Source organism: Aphidius gifuensis, linkage group LG2, assembly GCF_014905175.1.
Source record: "Aphidius gifuensis isolate YNYX2018 linkage group LG2, ASM1490517v1, whole genome shotgun sequence".
NCBI lineage: Eukaryota > Metazoa > Arthropoda > Insecta > Hymenoptera > Braconidae > Aphidius > Aphidius gifuensis.
Window position 1 is genome coordinate 15,074,773 of NC_057789.1, and position 26,035 is coordinate 15,100,807.

Genomic DNA, 26,035 nt, shown 5'->3' on the forward strand with positions numbered 1-26,035 from the left:
TTTTCTTTTTAATTTTGCTTAGATCCTAAACAATTTAATGAAAAAAAAAATTACGCGGATATCTCAACCCCATCATAGACAAAAAAAATAAAAGCAGATAAAAGTCGATACACACATATTTATATATAACCATAAATCGACTTTCTTTTTTATATCGACTAATATCGATATACCTACATGAACATATCAATCGCATTCAATTTTTATTCAAATAAATTTTTAAATTTCGAATATTGCAACAATATTACACTCCCGTGTACGGCAAGTTCCCTGCCCTACTCCTTATTAATTGTTACATAACGCAAAGCATGATCTTGTTCATTTAAAAAAAAAAATGAAAATTTTAAGACACTTTTTTTTAAAAAAGTTGATATACCTGAGGTTTTTGGTCTACAAAACTCCGGTGATCGTTTCATCAAATTGACCAATGTGGAGAAATCAGTGGAGAAATTTCACCCCGTCGTTGATTTCGAAAGAATTTCTTTGCGGTAAAATTTTTTTTTACATGCTCTGCGTATTTTTATCGCGGAAAAATATTTTCGAACGTTTCTTAACCCAAGTCGATTCGGAGAAAATTTCTCCGCGTAAAAGACACGCGGAGATAATTTCTCCGCTGCAAAATTTTTTTTTTCACACGTTTCTGCACGTGTTTTATTCGCGGACAAATATTTCCGAACGTTTTTTTACCCAAGTCGATTCGGAGAAAATTCGGAAAAAATTTTGATAACTTTCTCCACTTATTTTTCCGCATGGGTCAATTTAGGAGAACTTCGAAGTAACCGCGGAGAAATTCAGAGAAATTCGGAGAAATCAGAGAGAAATATTTTCACCAGGGTCATTTATTATTTAATCATAAACCAATAATTGCAGGCAAACGCCTATTACATTAAAAATTTTCTCATTACCAAAATATACATGAAATTTTTCAAGAATATGAAATTCAAAATACAATTAAATAGTTTGAAATTAAAAAAAAAAAAAATGTACAAAAAAAGAAGTCAATGATATACAGGCTGTCTTATTTTAATCTATGAATAGATTTTCCTTGAAAAATATGCCCTAAATTGAACAATGATTTAAGTAAAGAATGTACGGGATTCGAACCGACGAAGTTTAAATTGAACGTACCAAAAGGAACGCGTTGGACCGCTCAGCCATGGAGGGAATCGATACACATAATAGTTTTAAAGAGTTTATATATTTAGACCAGTCTTAAAACATAACTAGGCCATGCTTAGCGTCGTTTTTATTAAGAAAAATCATTTTATCAGTGAAAGAATAATATAATTGTAACAATGAATGGATTAAACAATAGAAAAATACAAGGACCGAAATTTATAATAACTGATCAATTTTTAATCAAGTTTGGATCAAGTCGGCCTTATTAAGGATAAGTTAAGATTTCCTTGATCCAATCTTGATCAAGATGATCTTGAAAAAAATACAAGTACCGAAATGTATATTAATTGATCAATTCTTGATCAAGTTTGGATCAGGCTGGCCTTAATAACAATGAGTCAAGGTTTCCTTGATCAATTCTTGATCAGGCTGGCCTTAATAAGGATGAGTTAAGGTTTCCTTGATCGATTCTTAATCAGGCTGGTCTTAATAAGGATGAGTTAAGGTTTCCTTGATCAATTCTTGATCAGGCTGGCTTTAATAAGGATGAGAAAAAAATACAAGTACCGAAATGTATAATAATTGATCAATTTTTGATCAATTCTTGATCAGGCTGGCCTTAATAAGGATGAGTTGCGGTTTCCTTGATCCAATCTTGATCAAGTTATCCTTAATCAAGCATCTTGATCAAATCTTGATCAAATTTCGATCAGGCTTCCCGTGTTAAGGGAAAATTGATCAAGCCTTGATCAAGACTTAAAGTCAAATCAGACTAGCCTGGCCAGATTTCCACTCGGGAGCATGAGAAATATAAGCAGATTTAATGGATGAAGTTTCGTGTCTTCAGTTCTATAATAATAAATTGATGTTGGAAATATTTTGTATGCTTATCGTAAAGCTTAACTCTGCAAAACTTTTGATCACTCGAGAAATTAAAAAATTGATTATGGATAAACTGATGAGGCTATATTTGTTTTGTACAATTTGTTTTTTGATATTTTAAATACAGGTTGGAAAGCTAATAGTTGGAAGAAATGGTATTTTTTCAACACCTGCCATTTCAAACTATATTCGAAAATATAAAACTAATGGAGCTATTGTATTAACTGCATCACACAATCCAGGAGGACCTGATAACGATTTTGGCATAAAATTCAACTGCGAGAACGGTGGTCCAGCTCCTGATCAGGTTACAAATCGAATTTTTGAGATTACTAAATCTCTCGAATCATTCAAGTATGTTCCAAATCTTATAATTGATATTGAAAAAGAACAATCAACAGCTATTCAAGTGGGTGATCGAAAATTTGTAGTCGAAGTAATTAATCCTGTCGAAGACTACGTAGTCTTGATGAAAGAGATATTCGATTTTCCGAGCATTAAAGAGCTAGTCCATGGAAGTGCTGAGAGACCTAAGTTTGAACTGATTGTTGATTGTCTTAATGGAGGTAATATGGAAAAAAAAATCGCTAGATTTTATATTAACCCAAAAAATTGAAAACCTTTCTAGAAATCTTATTCTCATGAAATCGATTTTATAAGGATATCTGGTATAAATGTTTTACAGACAAAAATTCTATGTTAACGATTGATAAAACTCATCAAGTCGAAAAAAAAGTTCAAAAAAAAATTTTTTAATATATTCCGAATATTTTTCGAGTTATCGATATTTTTATGGCATTGGTGGTAATTTGTTTCGTAATTGATAATATAATAGAGCTAAGGAAAAGATGTAGCTAAGTAAAATATTTTGGCTGGTAAAAGTATGTAGGTATTGTTTGTTTGGCTATAATTAAGACTAAGTAAAAAATATAGCTAAGGGAAAATTTAGCTAATGAAAAGATTTAGCTGAGGGAAAAATTAAGCCGGTAAAATTATGAAGATATTGTGTGTTTGGCTATAATTAACACTAAGTAAAAGATCAAGCGGCTAAGTAAAAAATGTAGCTAAGTAAAAAATATAGCTGAGGAAAAAATCTAGCTAAGCAAAAGATGTAGCTGAGGGGAAAAAAAAAATCTAGTAACTCAGTTGAAAATCTAGCGGTTTAAAAAAAAAAAAAAAAAATTTAATATATCGAAATTTTTATTTTGACTTTCTTTTTTACTCGAAGAGTTTTATCGACTGCCATTATTATATTTGCAAAAAAAATATATATATTGAAATTTATAAATTATTATCTAAATTTTCATCGAAACATTTTTTTCTCCTTGACGAGCTTTATTGATTGATATTAATAAATTTTAGAATTAATCGTTATTTTAAACACTATACGATATATAACCGATAAATAGCCGTTTTTTCCATACTTCAACTCCATTTTTAAACACTTTGCTCATGTGTAGGAATTTTTCCGTATTTTTCCAGTAATCATGAGAAAATTTTCTATAAAAACTGAATAAAAAAACATGTTGTCTGGGATATCATGATATCCTCCGAAAGTGTCGATATGATAGATTTGTATTTGTTTTATTAATATTTTTTTATTTTTATTTATATCAATACGTCGTCACTTTTATACACCGTGTAACATACATTACAGCACCTCGATAGTTCAGTTCCGAAACTATATTTTACAAATATCATTTCGCATTAAGTATGTTAAATGAACTTGAATAATTTAAAATCAATAAATATCGACAGATGAAATATAATATATAGTTGAATCCTAAAAATATCGATATTGAAACTTTGAATATCACTGTGTTTTTTCATACGTAATATATTATACTTATCGAAAAAAGTACTTTATGTCACAAGGGCAGTGGGAATAATGTGTGAATTTCCAAAGCGTAAAAGGGGTAGTGCGCTTTTTGGAAATTCACACATTATTACCACTGTTCCTAGTAACATAAAATATAGTTCGTTACAAGTGCCCACTCAGAGAGTGTGCTCTCAACGACTTTGGAGGGGCAAGCACGAGCCTTGGCGAGTGTTAATAATTATTAGAATTTATATTTCGAATATTATTATCATAAATTCTATTATTTATATCGTCACATTAATGGAAGAAGGGCGTAAGTGCCATTTTTAGGAATTTTTTTTTTTCTAAAAGAAAAAGGGCGTGAGTGCGAATTTATAAATTTTCGGGCTTTGCATCCAATTTTAAGGCTTAAAGAAAAAAAAAAGTGCGTATGTTCAGGGACTTACGCCTTTTTTCCATTCTCAAAATCATTTTTAATAAAAGATGAAGATTTGTAATTATTTTTATGTTTTTCTTATTGATAATAAATTATGTATATACTGCCACCACGGCGACGCGACAAGTCAAAAAAAAAATATCGTGCTCTGTGTAATAAGCGTAATTGGTGATAGAGTGGACTGAATAATTGTGATGCATTTGAATTGCAAGGTCAATATTATACAAAAATAAAAGCAGATAATATATTGATTACAAATAGTGAACATTGTTTGTATAATTATAAAAAGTGTAACTTGATCTGAAACATAACCTAATATAGAAACAAAAATAACAATCATAATTCATACGGTAAACTGAAAATCTAAAGCGGGTTAATACGACTAAAACCACACAATCCTGAGTGAGCTCATACAACTAGAAACACGGTAAAGAGCAATGCACAATAGCTAAAATCACGAAAAACAATACAACCTAACCACTGGTCAGTAATCAATGAATATTTAAAGAAAACAAAGTGTTAAAATAATAAGAAAAAAATAAAAAAATAAAAAAATAAAAATACAAATAAAAGTGAATATAATATAATAAGTAGAAATAAAACATGAGTAACAATGAGCAGGTTAAGCCAGAATGCAGAGGGTGTAGAGCAAAAATTGCTGGAGAATACGTCAAGTGCAAAACATGTGATCAAGTTTATCACCCAAGATGTGCTGACAGAACAAATATACTTGAAGATGGTGGCTATTTAAAATGCTGTGGAAAATCCAGATCAAATTCAGAATCATCACAGTCGTCACAACATGCTCAATCAGCAGGCAAACATCAAACTGAACAAGAAAATACTGATGATGAAATAGATGATTCTGAAAATGATACAGCAAGAATCAACATAACAAAAGACATTGGAAAACTTGAAGCAAGATTAAACAAAAAATTAAATGATGATCTGATTGACATGAACAAATCACTCTTTGACATGTCCCAAAACTTGCAACAAATCTTTACCAAAAGGATTAAATCAATTAATGAAGAACTAAACACACTAACAACACAAGTAGAAGGGAAAATAAAAAAAATTGGATGAAAAAATTGAGGCCAATGTTGTAAAAACAACACAAAATGCAATTGAAATAAATAAAATTAAAGAACTTCAACTAAACACGAAAGAGAAAGAACAACAAATGATGGACACCTGTATGGCAGAAATGGCTTCCAGGGTTCTCAAGAAGTAACAACAATCATATACAAGGTAAGCAAGATACTGAACTTGTTACAAAAATACTAAATGATTTTCTTCCACATAATAACATAAATGTTAATGTCAACGATATAAAGATACTAAGATTAAAAAATAACAACAAAATAAAAAATAATAATGATATGGAACATGAACAGTTGTTACACAGCATAAACAATGAAATAAATGGAATTGAGAGTACACCAGTAAAATTAATATTTAAATCCCAAATTATTATTGATAAAATAATTGAAGCATTCTGGAAAAAAATGAAACAGGTGGCTCCTGGGGACATGATGGCAGGCATGGCAATATCAAAAGATCTCACACCATCTCAACAAGAGGAATTAAAAAAATTAAAAGCCCAATTGAGATTGAGAAGAGAAACTGGGGAGAAGGTACACCTAAGACAAATAAATGGAAAATTCACATTAATAACACAAAGAAAATCACAAATGCACGAGCTGTTGAACTCGACGATTATAAAAAATCACTAACAACGTATGACGAGGTATGCAACAACTCACAATCTTCACATCAACCACAACAACAACTTGCTCTTCAAGATCATCATCATTGTCAGAAGCTATCCACGTATCAACAACATACACACACAGTGTTAAACCAAATAGACATAGGTAATAAAAAATTAAGTAATAATAAGTTAAGCAAAAATAATAACAATAATACTGTACTATCAATCTATAACCAAAATGTAAGAGGACTAAACACGAATCTTTCAGACTTCAAAACAAACTCAGTGATCTCGTTGTATAATGTAATATGTTTAACCGAAACATGGCTCAAGAAACAGACAATCTCATCTGAGGTTGCTGAAACTGATGTATTTTGTGTTATCAGAAGTGATAGGATGGAACAATATAAAACAAAAGGTGAGGGGGTCTTGATCATGTTAAAAAAACATATAAATTATAATACACTCATACCATTAAACAACCTAAACCTACAGTATGAATCAATTGATATAGTTGGTATAGTTTGTACAATAGAATACAAAAAGATAAACATAATTGTTTTATATATTCCACCCAACATCACTACTGATATATATTGCAACTTTATAGAAGATTTATCTGATTCAATAATTACACTATCAGGTGAAAAAATAATCACAGGTGATTTTAACTGTCCAATATTTGAAAAACATGATAATAACAACACAAATGATGAAATAAAAGAAATAAATAATTTTGCGATATTAGCTACCCGGGAAAAAATTAGACGATCGCCAACGATCGTTGAAGATGTCATATTTGTCCACATCTTTGTCGATCGCCGTCGATCGCTGTCGATCAAAGTCGAACGCTGTCGATCGCTATCGATCTACAACAATTTACAGAAAAATAGACAAATTATAATAATTATTAGCTTATGCTGGAGAATTTATCATAATTATAATATACTCAGAAATATTTTTTTTTTTTTATTCAAATTAAGGCCGTAGAATCACGTTTGTCTATTTTCCTGTAAATTGTTGTACATCGATAGCGATCGATAGCGATCGACAACGATCGACAGCGATCGACAGCAATCGACAACGATCGACAGCGATCGACGGCGATCGACAGAGATGTGGACAAATATGACATCTTCAACGACCGCTGTCGATCGTTGGCGATCGCTGACGATCGTTGGTGATCATTGGCGATCGTCTAATTTTTTCCCGGGTAATCTAACGCAAATAAATAAGATCATGAATTACAGGGGGGTTATCTTAGACCTAATACTAGCATCAATTTCTGGTAGTGTAATACGTGCAGATGAAACTCTTACGAGAGTTAATCAGCATCATCCACCGTTAATATTAAATATTGAAAAACAGCATTTAAAATTAAGTCCAAAAATACAAAATAAAAAAAATCATTTAAGTAATAATTTAAGTGAGATAACCAACTTAAAAAAAAAAGACATGAATAGCAAATGCATAACAGCACAAAGTACCCCAATAGATGTAACAACTAGTAATAATAATGTTCCAGTTGATATCATTAGTCATAATTTTAATTATAACACTGTCAACCATCATACACTAGAGTATAATATGAGACAAGTTAACTGGAGAGAAATAATAATACAGGAAGATTCAAATGTCATCACCGAACAAATTATAAATATTTTAAATACTGTTTTTCTAAGTTCCATACAAATAAAAAGTAATTGTAAATCTGACCAAAAATTCCCTCAATGGTATGATAACAATATAAAATATTTAATGGCAAAAAAGAAAATGCTCTGGAAAATTAAAAATGCAACCAACAGCCAGACAGACAATGAGAAATATAAAGCATTGCGAGCGGAAATAAAGATACAAACAAAAATAAAAAAGCAAATTTATAATAATTATGTTAGTGACAGTGTAGTGCAAGAACCTGCTAGTTTCTGGAATTATATAAATAAAATAAAAAATTATAAAAATAAATTAGATTGTATAAAAATTGATGGTAAGATAGTAAATCAAGAAAGCTTGATAGTGCAACATTTTGCTGATTTTTTTAATAATGTATATACTGCGCATAAAGTAACACTTTTAGATCTGGCTGATGATCATGATATTCATGATAATCAGACAGAGTGTTACACTGGTGCTGATGAAATAATACAAGCTTTTGTAAAAATAAAAAATAAAAAATCAACAGGAATAGATGGTTTGTCAAGTAAATTAATTAAAACATATAAAAAATATCTATTTACAGTGTTGTTAGCGTTAGTCAGAAAAATAATAGAAACAGGTCAATACCCAAGTAAGCTGAAATACACAAAAGTGATACCAGTATATAAAAATAAAGGGTTAGTAAATGACATCAGCAACTATAGGCCAATATCAATAATATCAAAGATTATAGAGGCCTGTGTATACAATAAAATCTTGGAAGTATACAAAAACAAAATCTCAAGCTGGCAGCATGGATTCTACCCTGGTAGATCCACACTGTCCAATTTAATTACTCTACAACACTACATCCATTCTCATCTAAAAACACACAATCAGATTGATGTTATATACACAGACTTCTCGAAGGCTTTTGACCTAGTTGATTTCAAATGTTTAATAAACAAGTGTAAAAAAATAGGCCTGCCAAATTGTATTATAAAGGTGGTTCAGTCATATATTGTAGACAGGAAAAACTTTGTTGTGATTGGGAAGTCTGTATCAAGGGCATATGTGCCAACCTCTGGGGTACCACAAGGTTCCAATTTGGGACCACTGCTATTTATAATTTATGTAAATGACCTAGGGCAGGGATTAGACTGTCAATTCCTCATGTATGCTGATGATGCAAAATTGTACATGGGCATCAACAGGATAGAAGACTGCATAAAATTACAAGCATCAATAGATGTATTCGTACATAATTGTAATAAAATTGGTTTAACATTAAATGTAGAAAAATGTAAAGTCATGTCATTTACAAAAAAAAAGGATATCATTAAATACAAGTATACAATGAATAATAGCATTGTCCCCAGAGGAAAGGAGCATACTGACCTTGGTATTGAGTTCTCAGCAAGATTAGAATTTAACAATCATGTAAACAAAATTGTAACAAATGCGACAAGAACAACTAGTTTCATCATAAGGTTTTGCAAAGATCTTAACAACTCAAAACCACTCATTACATTATACAACTCATACGTAAGACCAAAACTTGAGCTAAATACAATTATATGGACAACAAGTAAAAAAAACAAGTTAAAAAAATAGAAAAACCACAGAGAAAAATATCTAAAATGTTAAAATATGTGTCAACAGGGCAATACCCGAACAGGGGGGTAGATGATGATGAATTGTACGCTGGCACTGGTGCACAGTCACTGAGTGTGAGAAGAAAAATAATTAATGCAATAACAGCTATTAAAATACTCGCTGGAAGCATACATGCACCAGAGTTAATGGAAGCACTCAGTGGCTGTTGTGCGGGTCCTAGTGCCAATCGTCATACTCTACCTCTACGTACACCAAAGATAATAAACAATTTTGATATGAATGCTCCTTTATACATTTGGCAAGCTCTTTAAACTGGCTAATAAATAACACAAAAAAATCACTTGAAGAATACATACAAATTGTCCTAAAACAAAATATTACAACAAGCTATGTAAATTACTTATTAGAGCAAAACAAAAAGCGATAAAATACAAATGAAAAATTTGACTAATGATATTAGAAAATATATATATAAGTTTAAAAATTAAGTAATAGAAAATTAGATAGTAAGAAACAAGGTATACATGTAATTGGAGAAATCTGTTTTGTATACTAAAGGTAGTAGTTCAAATAAATAAATAAATAAATGTATAATTATCAGTAAACAATCAATAATTTAAAAAATCCTGCCATTAAATAAATTTCAAATAAAATTGAAAATATGCCCTTCATCTTTTATCAAAAATTATTTTGATAACGTGAAAAAAGGCGTAAATCCTTGGACATACGCCCTTTATCCTTTATCAAAGGTTGTTACGCCCATTTTCCCTTTTTTTTAAGTATTAAAATTACATGAAAAACCCGAAAATTTATAAATTTGCACTTACGCCCTTTTTCCTTTAAAATTGACGTTTTTGGCACCTACGCCCTTCATTCTTTAATGCGACGATATAATTGATACCATCGATATTATTACTAATATTATATTGATATTATTGTTAATCATAATATTATTGGAGTTATTATTATTTATGATAATATTATTCATATATAACCATAGTATAAATAAAATAATAATTTCAAAAATATCATCGATAATAATAATGTCAATATAATATTAGTAATAACAACAATAATATTATCGATTTATAATAATATCAGTGATATTAATAATATGAATAATAATATTGACAATAACATTCATATATAAATATTGATAATTATTAGTATTGATATTCAAAATATTATTACTAGGACGCGCGAGGGAAGTGAAACGCAGTTTGTCGAGTTATTTTATCATGTAGATAGACTCGAAAGTGTATAAGTGAGAAAGAAAGAAATATAAACACAGAATATTTCTCCATTGTCTGGTGAAAAACAAAAATCAAGTACAATTTCGTTTGGTTTTTTTAATTTAATTTTTTTTTTAAATCAAGAATCGGAATCTTTGAGAACATCAGTTTTCTTTATTGATTCTGCCATTTTTTTTCTCTCGGATCTATTAATCTTTGAATTTGTAATAATTCCAATAATAATAATAATCTATTTAATAATGAAAACAATAATATTGATAATGATCATAATAATGTTACTAATATAAAGCATGATATCAATTCGATATTAATAATAATAATTCCAATAACATTATCGATTGATAATAACAAGATCAATAGGGGCTCATTTTGTGTATTTTTTTTTATGTTTATTATGAATAATGTTTATTTATAGATTTATGCAATTATAAACTAATAAAAAAAAAAAAATTTCTCATAATTTCTTTATCTTATGAATTTCGTTTTCAAATTATATTTATCAATATCATTTAATTAATATTTACAAGAAAACAATTTTCGAAGGAATTAAATCTGGTACTGAACAATATTCAAATTTGTTATTAGAGGTGAACGTATGCGATATTTTTACCGATCACTGAATAATAATAAATATTTTGAGCAATAGTTATTTATTAATGCACAATTTTATATATTCATTGACTTTATTAATTTTCATTTTTTTTAATCCCACAGAAAAGAAAAAATGTCACTTAGTAACGGGTAAACAACATAAATGAATTAATAAATTGAATAAAAACAAATGAAATATTCTTTCAAAAACCAATTAAATGAATCGAAGGTTTCATTTTTTGTTTTCATTCAAGGATAATAATAATATCGATATTATTAATAATAATATTTTCTAAAGGATAAATATTGATAATATTATTATTCATTCATATTATTATTGATATGATTAAAAATATTATTGAAATTATTACTGTTACTATCCATACTATGAATATATAGTCATTATAATAATAACAATAATTTCAATAATAATATTAATATTAATATTTTAAATATTTCTGTCATTATTATTATTAATTGATACTATTATTGTTATTATTACTATAAATATTATTATTAATATTATTATGATTATTGATAATATTATTGAAGTTATTTTTATTATTATTATTCATACTATAAATCTTTATTATTTTATATTATACTATAAATGTTGTAACGTGACATTTTGAGTCAGCTACCTTCTCGGACTGTTGCTATGGGAATTAATAATTTTAAAACATTATTTATAAATTAATATAAATAAATATTAAGTATATAGTTTGTTTATTCGATTTTTAAGCCGAACATTAATACCAAAAACTAAAATATGAGATCTACAATAATAATAATAACCTGAAACGTAATTTTCAAAGTAAAACACTAAAATCTGCTGAAAATCCAACTGCAACACTGCAACGAAACGGAACGGAACGGTAACTCAAACTTAATCTTAAACGTAGTCGAAATCTTAAACATAATCGTAGACGTAATCGGAATTTAAAAGCACAAAATTAACACCAGAAACTCAATCGAAACAAACCTTCCATAGACTCAGTCTTCGAGGAAAACCAAGAGTCGCTCAGTATGTGGGTTATGGAGAGAGGGACGGGTAAAGTTGTGTGGGAGAATTAATTGAACAATTTAACAAACAATATTTAAGCAAAGCCGTAAGCCAAAATTTATATTCAAATTCTCAATAATAAAATACAAAACATAATTAAAATCGTGATCGGAACAATTAATTATCGCGTTATAATATCAATAATCCAAACCAACTAAATCAACTTAATCGTAATTTGTCGTCACAAACCTCCAATAATTAATTTAAATCAAAGATATCCGCGAAAATAATATTCAAAGCTAAACGAAACCGGGATTAACCCAAGTCAAACATAACCAAAACGAACACGAGGCTATCCTCAGGGATAACCCATAGCGGCTCAGAATACCTGGTTTTATCAGAGTGAACGACTGTTCAGCTCGGAGTCCCAAAGCAGAGAGAGAGTTTGTGCTACTCTAAAACAATACGTAGTCTAAATTCTTATACTACTCCCCTCTTCTTTTTGATATAGTTTGTTGCATAGTATACTCTCCGCATCAAGCTGGAGTTTCAAATAATAATAATAATGAATCGAATACGTATTACCGGGTTCACCCGGATTTTAACGAAGAAAATAAATAATAATATTTTAAATAATATTCTCCGCTTCAAGCTGGAGTTTCAAATACAAAATCAAATAAATAATTAAATAATATCACCGACGGAAAGTCTGAACAATAAAATCAGCTGGGCTTATAAGGCCAACGAGAAAATCTCGTTACAATGTATACTATTTTATTTTTATCAGCTTAATTATTGACCAATTTAATGACACTTTCAACTGTATTTAAATTTGAAATACTCATACAACGCCATATACTTTCTCACAGACACCGTATATATTTCATTCTCACCCAATCTTATTATATTAAGCATATGGGCGAACGCTTGTGTGCTAAGGAGGGGACTTACGCTCGAGCACCGAGTGTCACTGCCGAGTGTCGCTCCCGAGCGTCAGTGCCGAGCGTTACATGCAATTTTTTTCTAACTACCCCACGTAAAGTTTCACTTAAAAAAAAATGTAATTTGCTTCAAAAAGTAAGAACTATTGCTTATAGCGAAAATAGTTCAGAAAGCAGACGATAGAATTTTTGAAGACGCATTTTTTGAGCATAAAACGAAGTCTCTATGTTGATTTTATTACGAGTTATCGATAACGCCATTTTTTACGTTTTTTTCCATTTTTTTTCGTTTTTTTCGGACCACTATATTCGGAGTTATTATCAACATAGAGACTGTGTATTAGGCTCAAAAAAAGCTCCTTCGAAGGGCGCAAATTTTTGTTCTATGATGCATACTTTCTGAGGAAAAAAAATAATGTCATTTTTTTTTTTATTTGGATTTCAAGGTTTTTTTTCTGCTTATAGCGTAAAAAATCCATGATGCAGGAGATAGAGTTTTCAAAAACGCATTTTTTGAACCTGAAACGAAGTCTCTATCTTGATTTTTTTTACGAGTTATTGCTGGCGCCGTTTTTTGCACCATTGAAAATTTTTGTATAAACGTCTGTCTTTTTTTTATTTGATTGCTAATCCTTCTTAAAGAAATAGAATATGATAGAGAAATTTCTAAAGATCATAGCAACCTTCGTGACTTATACTCTCAGATTCATAGTTTAGATGGTATTAAATTTAGAAAAAGAACAAAGATTTTTCAAAAACCGATATTTATATTTTTTTTTCCAAAAACTATTGTTACGTACCAGGCTAATTAATTTATATTTTCTATGAAATAATAAAAAAAAAGAAATATGTTTAACTAGAAAAATAATATTTATAATAATTTGAAAATAATTCAAATTAATGAGCCTGATATTTAACTTATTTTTATAAAATCCTCTTGTTTTGTTATTCCCTACAGGGTAACGGGTTAGGAGGTAATGTGTATGATTGTAGATATACCTTCATGTTAGAATAATCCGAAACCAATATTGTTGAGAGCGTGTCAATCTGGATGGTCGCCTGTTGATGTTGATAGTCTCGAATAATCCAAACGGTAAAATAAACTCGAAGCACAGAAAACAACACCCCGGAGAAATGTCACAGTCAATGATTTTATAGTATTAGGAACAGTCAATTTATAAACGGAAAAATAATAATTTAAACACAAAGATTATTTAATTTAAATTCACTTTTAAAATTTTATTTATTAGAAACGTAAAAGTTCAATTGATTTTATTATTTATTTAATTATATTTGATTTATAAAATTTTAAATTTAATAATTAATTTAGATATTGTCCAAACAAAAGTTGTCGCAAGAGTGAAGCTTCTTTAATTATAAAATAATAATTCCCATAAAAATTAAATTAAAAAGTAGGGATGATTAAAAGTGGCAACATCTTGACTAATTATATTTTACCTGTCCCACGATAGTCAGCGTTTAATATTTCACTTAGAGAATTATTTGGAAACGTCAACGGATGTAAAATATCGAGTAGCTAAGGTGACTTTGAACTACGGCTTGAGAAAATAAAAATTGAAATAAAAAATATAATATTTTGTGAGAAAAGGTAAAATGTTGATTTTCCTAAAATAAATAAAAATAATTTAAAAAATAAAAAGGAAAAAATTTAATTGCTTATTCGATATTTTATATGCCCTTGAATTTACTAAATATTTAATTTATTTATTTATTTATTAATAATATTGATACCAAGACGTAACACTATTATTCATAGAAAAAAAGTTTATGATAGTTTTAAAAGAGTTTTTCCAAAGGCACTTCTTTTGAGCTATAAACGAACCCTCTAAGTTCAGTGGTTCAAAAGCTATAGACTTTTTTTTTTTCGTAAAAAAAGATTGAGCTAAGGAAATATCATAGGCTACAAAATAATTTTCATGTTTACATCAGACTTCCGATGATTATTTATTTTAAAAAACTATTCTATTGAGAAAAAGATGTAGCTTACAAAATAAATATCTGGTTTATACGTGGAAAATATATACTGATGGCCGACGTAGTACTAATTTCTTTAAAAAACATTGACCCATATGAATGGTCTTAACTTTTGACAAAATTTTATACTTGACCCCGCCCGGTTCTTCCCAAATAAAGTTTCAAGCCTACACACTTTTATGATTGTTTATAATATTGACGACGGATATCTATTCATACATATATGTTATTCCATGCATATGCATTATTAGAGTAGTATGTATAAGCTATACATATGTTTCATATTCGTATTAATCAATTTGATACAGATGAAGTGCTTCTACTTTTCACTTTTTATTGAGTCTGCATTTGTGTGAAAAACTTGAAATTTTATTTGGGAAGAACCGGGCAGGGTCAAGTATAAAATTTTGTCAAAAGTTAAGACCATTCATATGGGTCAATGATTTTTAAAGAAATTAGTACTTTTGTACTTGACTTTTTTGGTATTCTCTTTTTGTGTAGGTTAAAAAAAAAAAATTATAATAATAATTTCGAATACTTGATTCTCCTTTTTGTACAAAAATTTATTTTTGTTTTTTGTTTGATATCATATCTTTTTGTAAAGTCTTTTGATGTTTACAATTAAAAATAACAACATATTATACGTCCAGATTATCAACCGTTATTTTAAATAAACAAGGTGTTCAAAGCTTGTCTATTTTAGACTACCACATACAAAAAATATTTTTTATCGTCTGTAAACAGCAAATGCAAATTTTTGCAAAAAATCATTATCCAATATGGATAATATGGATAATAAATTATTGAAAAAATACATATCAAATACAAGATGCTGAGTTCATAGCTATTTTTTCTATTTTTAATATGAACTTATTACCTCTTGACTCTTGAATTACCTTTCATACCAACAAGACAATGTTTTTTACCATGATCAAGCCAATAACCTGTGTTACCAGTTCTTATTATTCTTTGTAATTGATTTTTTTTAACCTATCCCTGGTAAAAAAAATCTAGTAGAATCTGGCAGTTGTTTCAAAAACCGGTCTAAATCTGCGAAAATCTGTAAGGCTGTAAGGATCTGTTAGAATCTGCCAGATTTTTTTTCACCAGGGATATTATTTCATCAACTCTATTATAACCCCATAGCTGTTAACATTCACGACCAAGTTCCATAGCACGTACAATTACCCGAAGAAATAATAAACCTTCATCTTGTAATGCTGGTATACCCAACTGTTGCATTTCATCATCAGACACTGTACCATATTGTAATTCCATATGTATATCCCATGGTAGATTAGCCATTATATCAGCAAATTTACCACGTACTGTCATATCAAGATAACGTAAATCACATTGTATTCAGCGTGGTGGATATAATGTTAAAATTCAGTACCACTACCAGGTACAGATGTTTCTGATGTTTTTGTTATAAAATTATTAACAATATCATTATTACCATTCCATAAATCTTTTGATAAATGACTTGTTGAATTATCAAATTCATACTGTACATATCTGTTGAAAATTATTTAATAAAATTCATTACCACTACCAGGTACAAATGTTGTAATTTAATATGATTTCTTTTTTTGACAAAAAAAAAACTGATTATTTTGTGTAAAAGCTCCTGTTTTTATAAAAAACATAATGAATGAATGAATAAATAATTTAAAGTTTATTTTCATACAACAATTCATTTTTTGTTTAATTAATATTTATAAAAATTATTTATCCATTCAAATATATAAATTTTTAAAATTTTAATTAGTATAATTTATGAGGTTAAAAAAAAATCAAGAAAATGTGAGTTCTATTGGACGTAGCCATATTTTAGCATTATTTGAAAGAAAAAACAAATAATAAAATAAAGAAATCGATGCACATATGAAGATAAAATATTGACGAAGTATGAATAGCAAAAGTCATTTTGAAAAAGTAAATTTCAGAAAGCTAAATGTCCACTTTAAATTTGTAAACAAAAAATTAATATCTGGACTTTATTGGTTCTATTCTTTAAGCATGAAAACTGGACTCTTATATTCTGCAAATAATGGAAGAAAAAAACAATAATAATTACAATTACTTTTTACTGTAATAATAATAAATAATAAATTTAATTGCTAATCATTACCGTTAGCTTGTTGATTAATCATTGACTCAAGCCAAAAGTTTTTAGTGCATTAAAAGCAGTAGCAAGTGCAAATTTTTTTGGAGTTTTTTTCATAAATGCTGCAACCATTTCAACATTTGCTGGAAGTAATGCGGGGGCTGAGCGTGAAAACAATAGAGTGGTGGGGAGTTTGGCAGTCAGCTTGGAGTTTATATTAGAAAAGGAAAACTATAGAGAAAAAAAAGATAAAAAACTCCCATCACTCTATTATTTTCACGCCCCTCTGTATTCCCCATACCGCTCAGCCCCCGCATTACTCTACAATTCAATTTAATTTTTAATAATTTTTTTAACCCTTTTAATGATTTTTTTTTTTATTGGAATTTTTTTTTTTATATTTAAAATACATTTTTTTTTCTTTATGAAAACTAATTAATTAATTTTTGAGCAGTCAACTATAGTCAATTTACAACAAACAAACAAACAAACAATGAGGTATCATATTTAATATAGGATATTCATTCATAACATAAGTAATATGTCGATTAAAATGTCAATTTTTTCACCAGCATATTCACCAATGGTCTCCATTTTTAGTGTATTAAAATACTGATGTTTATGAAAAACGATTTTTCTTTTTTTAATAATTTTTAATTACTTTTAACACTTTTTAAAAACAAATTCAATTATGCCAGCTAAAAGTATTTTGGAGGTTAGACCGTGATACAAATAACAACAAATAATAAAATTCTGCAGTGCAGCCAATATGGCAACACAAAAAAAAAACAGAAACGTCTAGGAGAGAGAAAAAAATAATTGTAAAGTTTTACCAACTGAACGAACAAAATGTATTCGTTTTGAGAAAAATGCAAAGACCGTAAATATCAATTATGCTTTAAATATGTATTACCGCAACGAAAAAATCTGATTTTTTTTTTAAAAAAAAGCTCGACATCGATTTATGGGATCATGACCAAACCTCAGCATTTTCATTCAACTTTATCATATTTTAATGAAATTTCTAAAAGATTAGGGACGGGACGGGACAAAATATTTGATGTATAATAAGGCACGGTAGTAGTTAGCTCTCATCATCACATATATTCTCATCAACACACATACATTTCTTTCTCATACTTGACTCGAGGCACTACCGTGCCTCTTGATGTGAATTAACTCTGACGAGAGCACATGTAAGAATCGTTGAATAACAACTAACGTAATTTATCGATAAATGAGCTATAAAAGAATGAATTACAATTGACCAATAATTCAATGACCACTTGATGTCTCCTAATCAATTGTATCAATTTAAAAAATCAATTTATTAAAAAAAAACAATATGTATATTAGACCTGTCCAAAAAAAAAATGTTTTTTTTTTTCATAACTCCTGAGGTCTAAATTTATTCTTTATGATAAGACGAAAAAGAAAATAAAAAAATTTTTTTTTTAGAATTTTTTTTAAGCCCGCTCATCGGGTTTTTGATTTTCCCATTTGATTTACACGAACGCGAATGGCTGTATCTCTTTGACTATGCATAAGTCAGTCAATTTTCATCGTAGAGAGTTGATATTAGTCTCATTTTTTAGCTAATAAAAAAACCTTTTAAGTAATATAATACATTTTTTTTTAATGTTAATAGTTTTGTCTTAAAAAAGGAATAAAAATCATGACTTTTCAGGTATATGTAATTTAACTTGTAAACATATTTTATTTAACATATAACATTATTCAACATTATAAAACAGTTTTATAATTTCAAGTAATAATATTAAGAATATTAATAATGATAATAATAATAATAATAATAGAAATATTTTAGGTTTTCCACCAATTAGATGGATCCATTGTCGATAGTCCTTGCTTTTCACTCGTGGGTATTTTTTGACGATGTTTTTGAACCACTTGCAATAAAAATTGCATTTTTTCTTCCGAGTGCGTGAGACATCGATTGATCTTTTCAATCGTTGATACACCTCTTTCAGCTATATCGTTTACCACTTTTATTTCACTAAATACTTTTTTGGCAGCTAAAAAACTTGCATCATTATGCCATTCTCTTGGATCCAAGTGCACAAAATCATAACCATGATTAAATTTTTCAAATAAAATACGCGATTTTTTTGATACAAAGTCACTGATATCTTTCGTTAGCACAGAATAGAATTTTGTTTTATTAATTATATATCGTTTTGGATAATCAGTAACATTTTCTTTTTCAAACATTGCTTTAATCATTTTTTTTTTTATTTCAATTGTTACTGAATCGTCAAATAGAGCTAATAATACAATTTCTTCAGAAATATACCAAAGGTGATTAGCGAGTTTTAATTGTGCTGCTACGGACACTTGTCGATCAATTTCTTCAAAATTTATTAAGCTTTTAAATAAATTCAAATCATTATTCGCAGCCTGGATAGCCAGAGGAGCAGAAAACCAAGCTTTAAGATAGAATTTAATAATAAAAATACAAGTCTGACGGAGATGTTGTTCTTCATTATCTGTCAATTGAAATTGTTCTCTAAATAAAAAAATTTTTAATGAATATATGGCCTTAGATAGAAATCGAGCATGATGCATTGCTCCCGGAGCTTTAAAATTGATGCCATTTGCTGGTTTTTCACCTAGAAAAATCAACGATAGTGACAAAAATTCCTGATAGTCTCCTCTTGGTTGATAATCCTTGAAAAAATAATTATACATATAAATTAAAATAGGTAATGATTCAAAGCAATGAATTGTTTTAAAATTTATACAATTTACAAGGAAAAAAATAACAAATAAAAAATAAAGAAAATTTTATAAAAATATGCAAATAAAATATAATTGAATTCCTATGCTTGGCCTTGAATATTTGTAAATATATTAATATATTAATTATTATACATTTTCAAGTAAACTATACTTACATTCAATTGCATTACAATAAAATTAGTAATATTATTCACATCATTGCTTAAAATTTCAGCCACAAGATTGTCTTTCAAACCATGATTAAAATTTAAATGATTTATTCGGCTTCAATTTTTTTTAAATTTATTAAAAAGTGCTACATCTAGTCCTGTTTTTTTACCCCAGTAAATTTCAAAAACACTTTTTAAAATTATTTCTTGAATGTGGTGGCGACATGGAAAATACAATAAGTTTTTTTCCAACATTTTTTCTATAATAACTGCTGTTCCATTATATCGTCCTAAAAAAATTATATTCCTTATCAAATTCAGTAAATAATGAGAATTATATAAACTTTGAAACGAATAAGTACATAATTATTATTTAATAAAATAAGTAATATAATAACTATTTAATTAATGAATAAACAAATAAAAAAATCAATTATAAATAAGCTAATAAATAAATAATAAATAATATTATAGCTAATAAATAAAAATTACCAGTATCAACTGCTGTTGTATCGAAGCACATTCCCTTTATATAATTTCGTAGCTGCCATTCATCCAACGCTTTAACTATAACTTTTGCCTGTTTTAAACCTGTTCCACTATCAACCTTTGGTACACCAAGTATATGGCTGGTGTCAAGCCCAGATATGACGACTAGAATCCTGTCAATCATTTCCGGACCAACCAGGTCCTGAAGGATTTTACCATCAAAGTGCAAGATTAAATTAGAAGCAGCGTGAAAATTGTTCTTTAAATCAGTTGCTAGTTTTTCACGATTCATGATTCGAGCTCTTCGGATTGTACTTCTACTCAAAAGAAGATCATTTAATTTATATCCTAAGCTGACAGCGGTAGCAGAAATTATATGGACAGCGTTATGATCTGAAGTTAACGTACGATCAAGCGCTGAGGCAAGAATTGGAGTCATTATTTTTATTTTTATGTTTTTTTGTTCTTCTAATTCATCCTCAAAATTTGAAATCGCTCGTTTTAACTCATTGCAACATGGCTTATCATCAGAAACATTACTTGACAAAGATTCCATACGAGTAACTATTTGATTCAAGTCTAAAAAAAAAATTTGAGTAAGTATAAATGAAATAAAAAGCATATGTATTAAAAAAAATAAAAATGCTATAATAAATTACCAGATTCTTGTTCACGTATATTTTCATGATTGATAACTTCTTCTAAAAGCTCATTCGGTTCAGCAGTTGTTAGTAGTCTGTCTGTAAATTTTTTATTAATGTATAAAACTAATATAAAAATTCATACATAATAATTTTATTAATATTTTACACTTAGTACAATTACCATGAGTTATGATTTATATTTTTTTTAAATTGTCTTACCTTTAGAATCGTTTGAAATAAATCCTCGCTTTAATGTTTGACGCTGGGATTCAAGAAATTCACACTGAGCTTGCGTTAATAGATTTTTGGAATGTTTAACGTGAATAATATCAAAAAGCTCGTTCATTCGATTAACAAAAACTCTTTCTTTCGTTGTCTGTGTTTCAGATGTTTTTCTTGATTTATTTTTACGAATAGATATCCATAAATTATAAATTTTTTTTAGCTTCACGATGCAATTGTCTTTTCTCTGAAAAAGAATGTCTGCTCTTACCCAAAACTCTTGTACTTCTTCTATTGTATCACTTAAACTCTGCCGAAGAGACAATTTTAAAGTATTCAGTTTATATAAAAATAACAGCAAAACTTGTCTATTAGTTGGCAATTTTTTACGGTTTTCTATTTTATCAATTTCACAGCCAAGAAGATAAATGTATTTCATCTTTCTTAATGACATTGTAATGCTAATTTCTTAATATAAAATTTTATGTGAAAACTTAAGACTAAAAAATGATGTTTGTTATGCTACAATTTCGTCCTTACTGACCAAAAAACATTAATATTCTTGTCTCCTTTGTTTTTTTTTTTTCAATTTTCCATGACCTTGACAGAGTAAGTAGGAAGGGGGAGACGAAATGAAACTTTTGATTTGTTCTTAAAAATATAATGATAATAATATGACCAATGAACATAATTTTTTTTGTCTCCTGTTTTTTTTCATGACCTTAACATAAAAATAATAATAATAATAATAATAATAATAATAATAATAATATAAATAAAATACGTTTACAAGTTAAATTACATATACCTGAAAAGTCATGATTTTTATTCCTTTTTTAAAACAAAACTATTAACAGTAAAAAAAAATGTATAATATTAATTAAAAGGTATTTTTATTAGCTAAAAAATGAGACTAATATCAACTCTCTACGATGAAAATTGACTGACTTATGCATAGCCAAAGAGCTACAGCCATTCGCGCTCGTGTAAATCTAATGGGAAAATCGAAAACCTGATGAGCGGGCTTAAAAAAAATTCTAAAAAAAAAATTTTTTTATTTTCTTTTTCGTCTTATCATAAAGAATAAATTTAGACCTCAGGAATTATAAAAAAAAAAAACATTTTTTTTTTTGGACAGGTCTAATGTATATGTTGAACTCACAGAATCTGACAGAATCTAGCAGACTTTTGGAAGCCGAATATTTGGCTAGCAGAATCTGACAGAATCTGCAGACTGTTTGAAGTCGAATATGTGGCTGACAGAATCTGGCAGACTGTTGGAAGTCAAAGATGTGGCTGGCAGAATTTGACAGAATCTGGAAAACTGTCGGAAGGCAAATATGTGGCTGATAGAATCTGGCATGCTGTTGGAAGTCGAAAATGTGGCTAACAGAATTTGGAAGAATCTGTAAGAATCTGGCAGACTGTTGGAAGCCGAATATTCGGCTGGCAGTATCTGTTAGAATCTGACAGACTGTTGAAAGTTGAGCATTTGACTGGCAGAATCTGACAGATTTTGTCATTTTTTGTCGAATCTGCCAGAATCTAACCGAATCTGCCAAAATCTGCCAGATTTTTTCCACCAGGGTTGGCTAAACAGCGATGACCGTCCTTCTTATCTTTCTAAATAAGGCTATATTTTTTTTGTTTAATTTTCCAAATTCTATTTTTTCTGGATTTCACTAATTTACAGCATCACATTTATCCAGCTCCAAGCGCTCAAGCCCTTTTTGAATCCAGACCCCCGAGATGAAAAAATCAAGTATTCGAAAAGTATCATTGATATTTTATAGTGTTTGAATTATATCCGGTGATATTTATGAGGTATTGTGTGAATACTTATGAGCAGGCTTGGAAAGTTCATCTGTTATTTTAGATCGCCGTAATTTTCAATTTTATCCGCATTTTATCTCATCTTAATATTTATTAATTAAATTCTACGTATTGACTGTTTTTTCTATCAACTGTTTTTTTTTTCTTTTAACATGACACCTATTTAACAGACAACGACAGCTAGCACATATATTTTGTTTGTCACGTTCATTTGCTTATCATTAGTTTTGTTTTATATCCAAAATATAAACTATCGTTCGTTAGCAGGTCAGAGCTTGTTTTTTTTTTTTTTATTTTAGTACGGTGCAGTGTTCACTGTGAAACGTATATATATTTTTTCATATTCATAAATTCAAAAAAAAAATTACTTTAGTAATAACGTGGTTACTAGTTATATATTAATTGAAAATCAATTAAAATACAACAAATATGTCTGACAAAAGCAATGATAATGTCAAAGGAGCAACAAAAAAACGACGTTTGTGTGAGACTGACGAGCCTGATAGTGAATCACAAGTGCCAAATTCAAGTGATAACACGAATAAAAAATCATCAAAATATTCCAAGTATTTTAATTTTGTTGAACGGGGTAATAAAAAAGAAGCCCAATGTCTTGTGTGCAATAAATATTTTTCTCGTAAAGATGGAAGTACTTCTGGCATGTCACAACATTTAAAACTTGCTCATTCAACGATTTGGCATTAAGAATATAACAGAAAAGCAACAGAAAAAAAAAAACCATTGCCATCAGGTCAAAAGACTCTTTTTGAGATTAAGGTAATTATAATTTACTATTTTGATTAAATTATTCATCAGTTGTTTTATTTGACAAATTTTTAAACTCTGATATTTGAAAAAATAGTCTAATGATAATTTTTTTACAATTGAAAATTTCCCATTTCTGTGATTTTTTTTTGTTTCTATTATTTAACATTTATTAATTTTTAAGATTAGAATATTTATTCATTTTTGTCTAACTATAAATTCTTTAGATGAAAGATTTAAGAAGTGTTTGATTATGTTTCTCATTTTAATATTTATTTATTATAAATTTTTGCTTTGGTTTTTCTTTAATTTTTTTTTCTCGTTAAAGTGTCTAATGGTTAATTTGTTTTTTTTCAGCAAAAACTGACAACTCAAGAGCTTGACACTCTCACTGTCAAATGGATGGCCAAGAAAAATTTGCTATTTGATTTTTTTGATGACCCTGTTACTCGTGAATACTTCGAGTCTTGGAATTCACAAAGAGAAATACCTCGACCAAAAAAAACTCGTGAAATGTTTACTGTTGAGTTTAAAAAACAACAAGAAAAAATTAAAACAATTTTAAACAACAAAAATTTAGTAACGGCTGCATTCTCTTTAAAAATTGAAAATTTTCAAAACTCCGGTGGGAGGACGCGTTAACTCGGAATTATAATTTTTATTTATTATTAAATAATGAATTGTAATATAATAATTTATTATATTACAATTATTCGTTATATTAAATTTATTTATAAAACTTTAACCTTAAACTTTCAAAAAACAGGATAAATACAAAATAATAAATAAACCAAATTGATTCCTAGAATTGTTGAGTGCTACCATCTGCCATCTTAAAAAAAAAAAAATCTAATGGTAAAAATGAGTGGGTATTATGCTCTACAGTCACAAGTGCGCATGCGTACGGCAAAAAAAATGATGAAAAAAAAAATAATGATTGTTTAAATCTTCATTAATTGTTTAAATAATTAACTAAAAAAATCTCATATTATAGTCAAAAAATTTGTTAGAAAATTTTCTACAAGCTGTCAAGCCAAATTAGCTCATTGAATGATTTCTTTGTGGTTCTTTTTATTTTATAAACTACTCACTCTGATATTTTTTATAAACAATCGCTAATTATAAAAAAACTAATTGTTGAAAAAATTTCGAGTATGGCTCTGATTGTAGATTTTTTGACGAGGAATTTATTAAAACTAAAATAAAACCTCTTATAACTATAGTTAATTTTTAAAAAAGTTATGTCTGTTCCAAAAAAATGTCGTTTCAGTTTTTCTTGAATAAACAAACGAATTCGATTTTAAAAAATATAAACTTTTATTAGTTATCTTTATTTCATTATTTACTGTTATCTGTAAAATTTTCGCATCCATGATTTTTTCTTAGTTTTCTTAATATTTCGCTTCGAAGATTTTGTTACATTTTTCTTTCGTCATTTGTAAACTCAATAATTACCTGAAAAATTTCAATTTTATCAGAGGGTCTAGAGCTCATCGAGATCTTTAATTTAAGTCTAATACGAATAATCTAGCTTAATTATTATGGAAGCTATGAGCGGTATTCATAAAACATACAGTGAAAACAAAACTATGGTGGGACGATTCGCGTCTATCCCACCTCCGTAATAACTCAAAATTTTCCTTCACAATGGATGGCTGGACCAGCATGAATGGAAAGTCTTATTATGGTATCACTTGTCATTTCATCAATGACAATTGGCAAGCTGTTTCTTTTACATTGGATTTTTTACCTTCTAAAGGAAAGCACAAAGGTATTGATATTGCACAATTATTTTTAAAATGTCTTCAAGAATATGGGCTCGAAAAAAAGGTACAGGGTATAACTCTCGATAATGCTTCTGCCAATATAAAGTTCATGAGTGAATCGGCTCAACTTATGGAAAATTGTGGTAAGATATTTGATTATAAAGATCAGCATTTTCGATGCTTCGCTCACATATTAAATCTTGGCGTTCAAGATCTTTTAAAAGCCATGGAAATAGATATTGGTGACGAAGATGATTCTACATCAGACATACAATTTGATCATGAAAATACG

The 26,035-nt window shown here is 28.4% G+C and overlaps 1 protein-coding gene across 1 annotated transcript in view; it reads left to right on the top strand.

The window, feature by feature from the left end:
- Positions 1 to 26,035, top strand: part of LOC122849174 (phosphoglucomutase) — a 109,568-nt gene that overhangs the window by 19,820 nt on the left and 63,713 nt on the right. Inside the window, exon 2 of the mRNA XM_044147773.1 lies at positions 2,129 to 2,567. Within this exon, the coding sequence (XP_044003708.1) occupies positions 2,129 to 2,567 (439 nt within the window). The remainder of the gene's footprint in view (positions 1 to 2,128; positions 2,568 to 26,035) is intronic.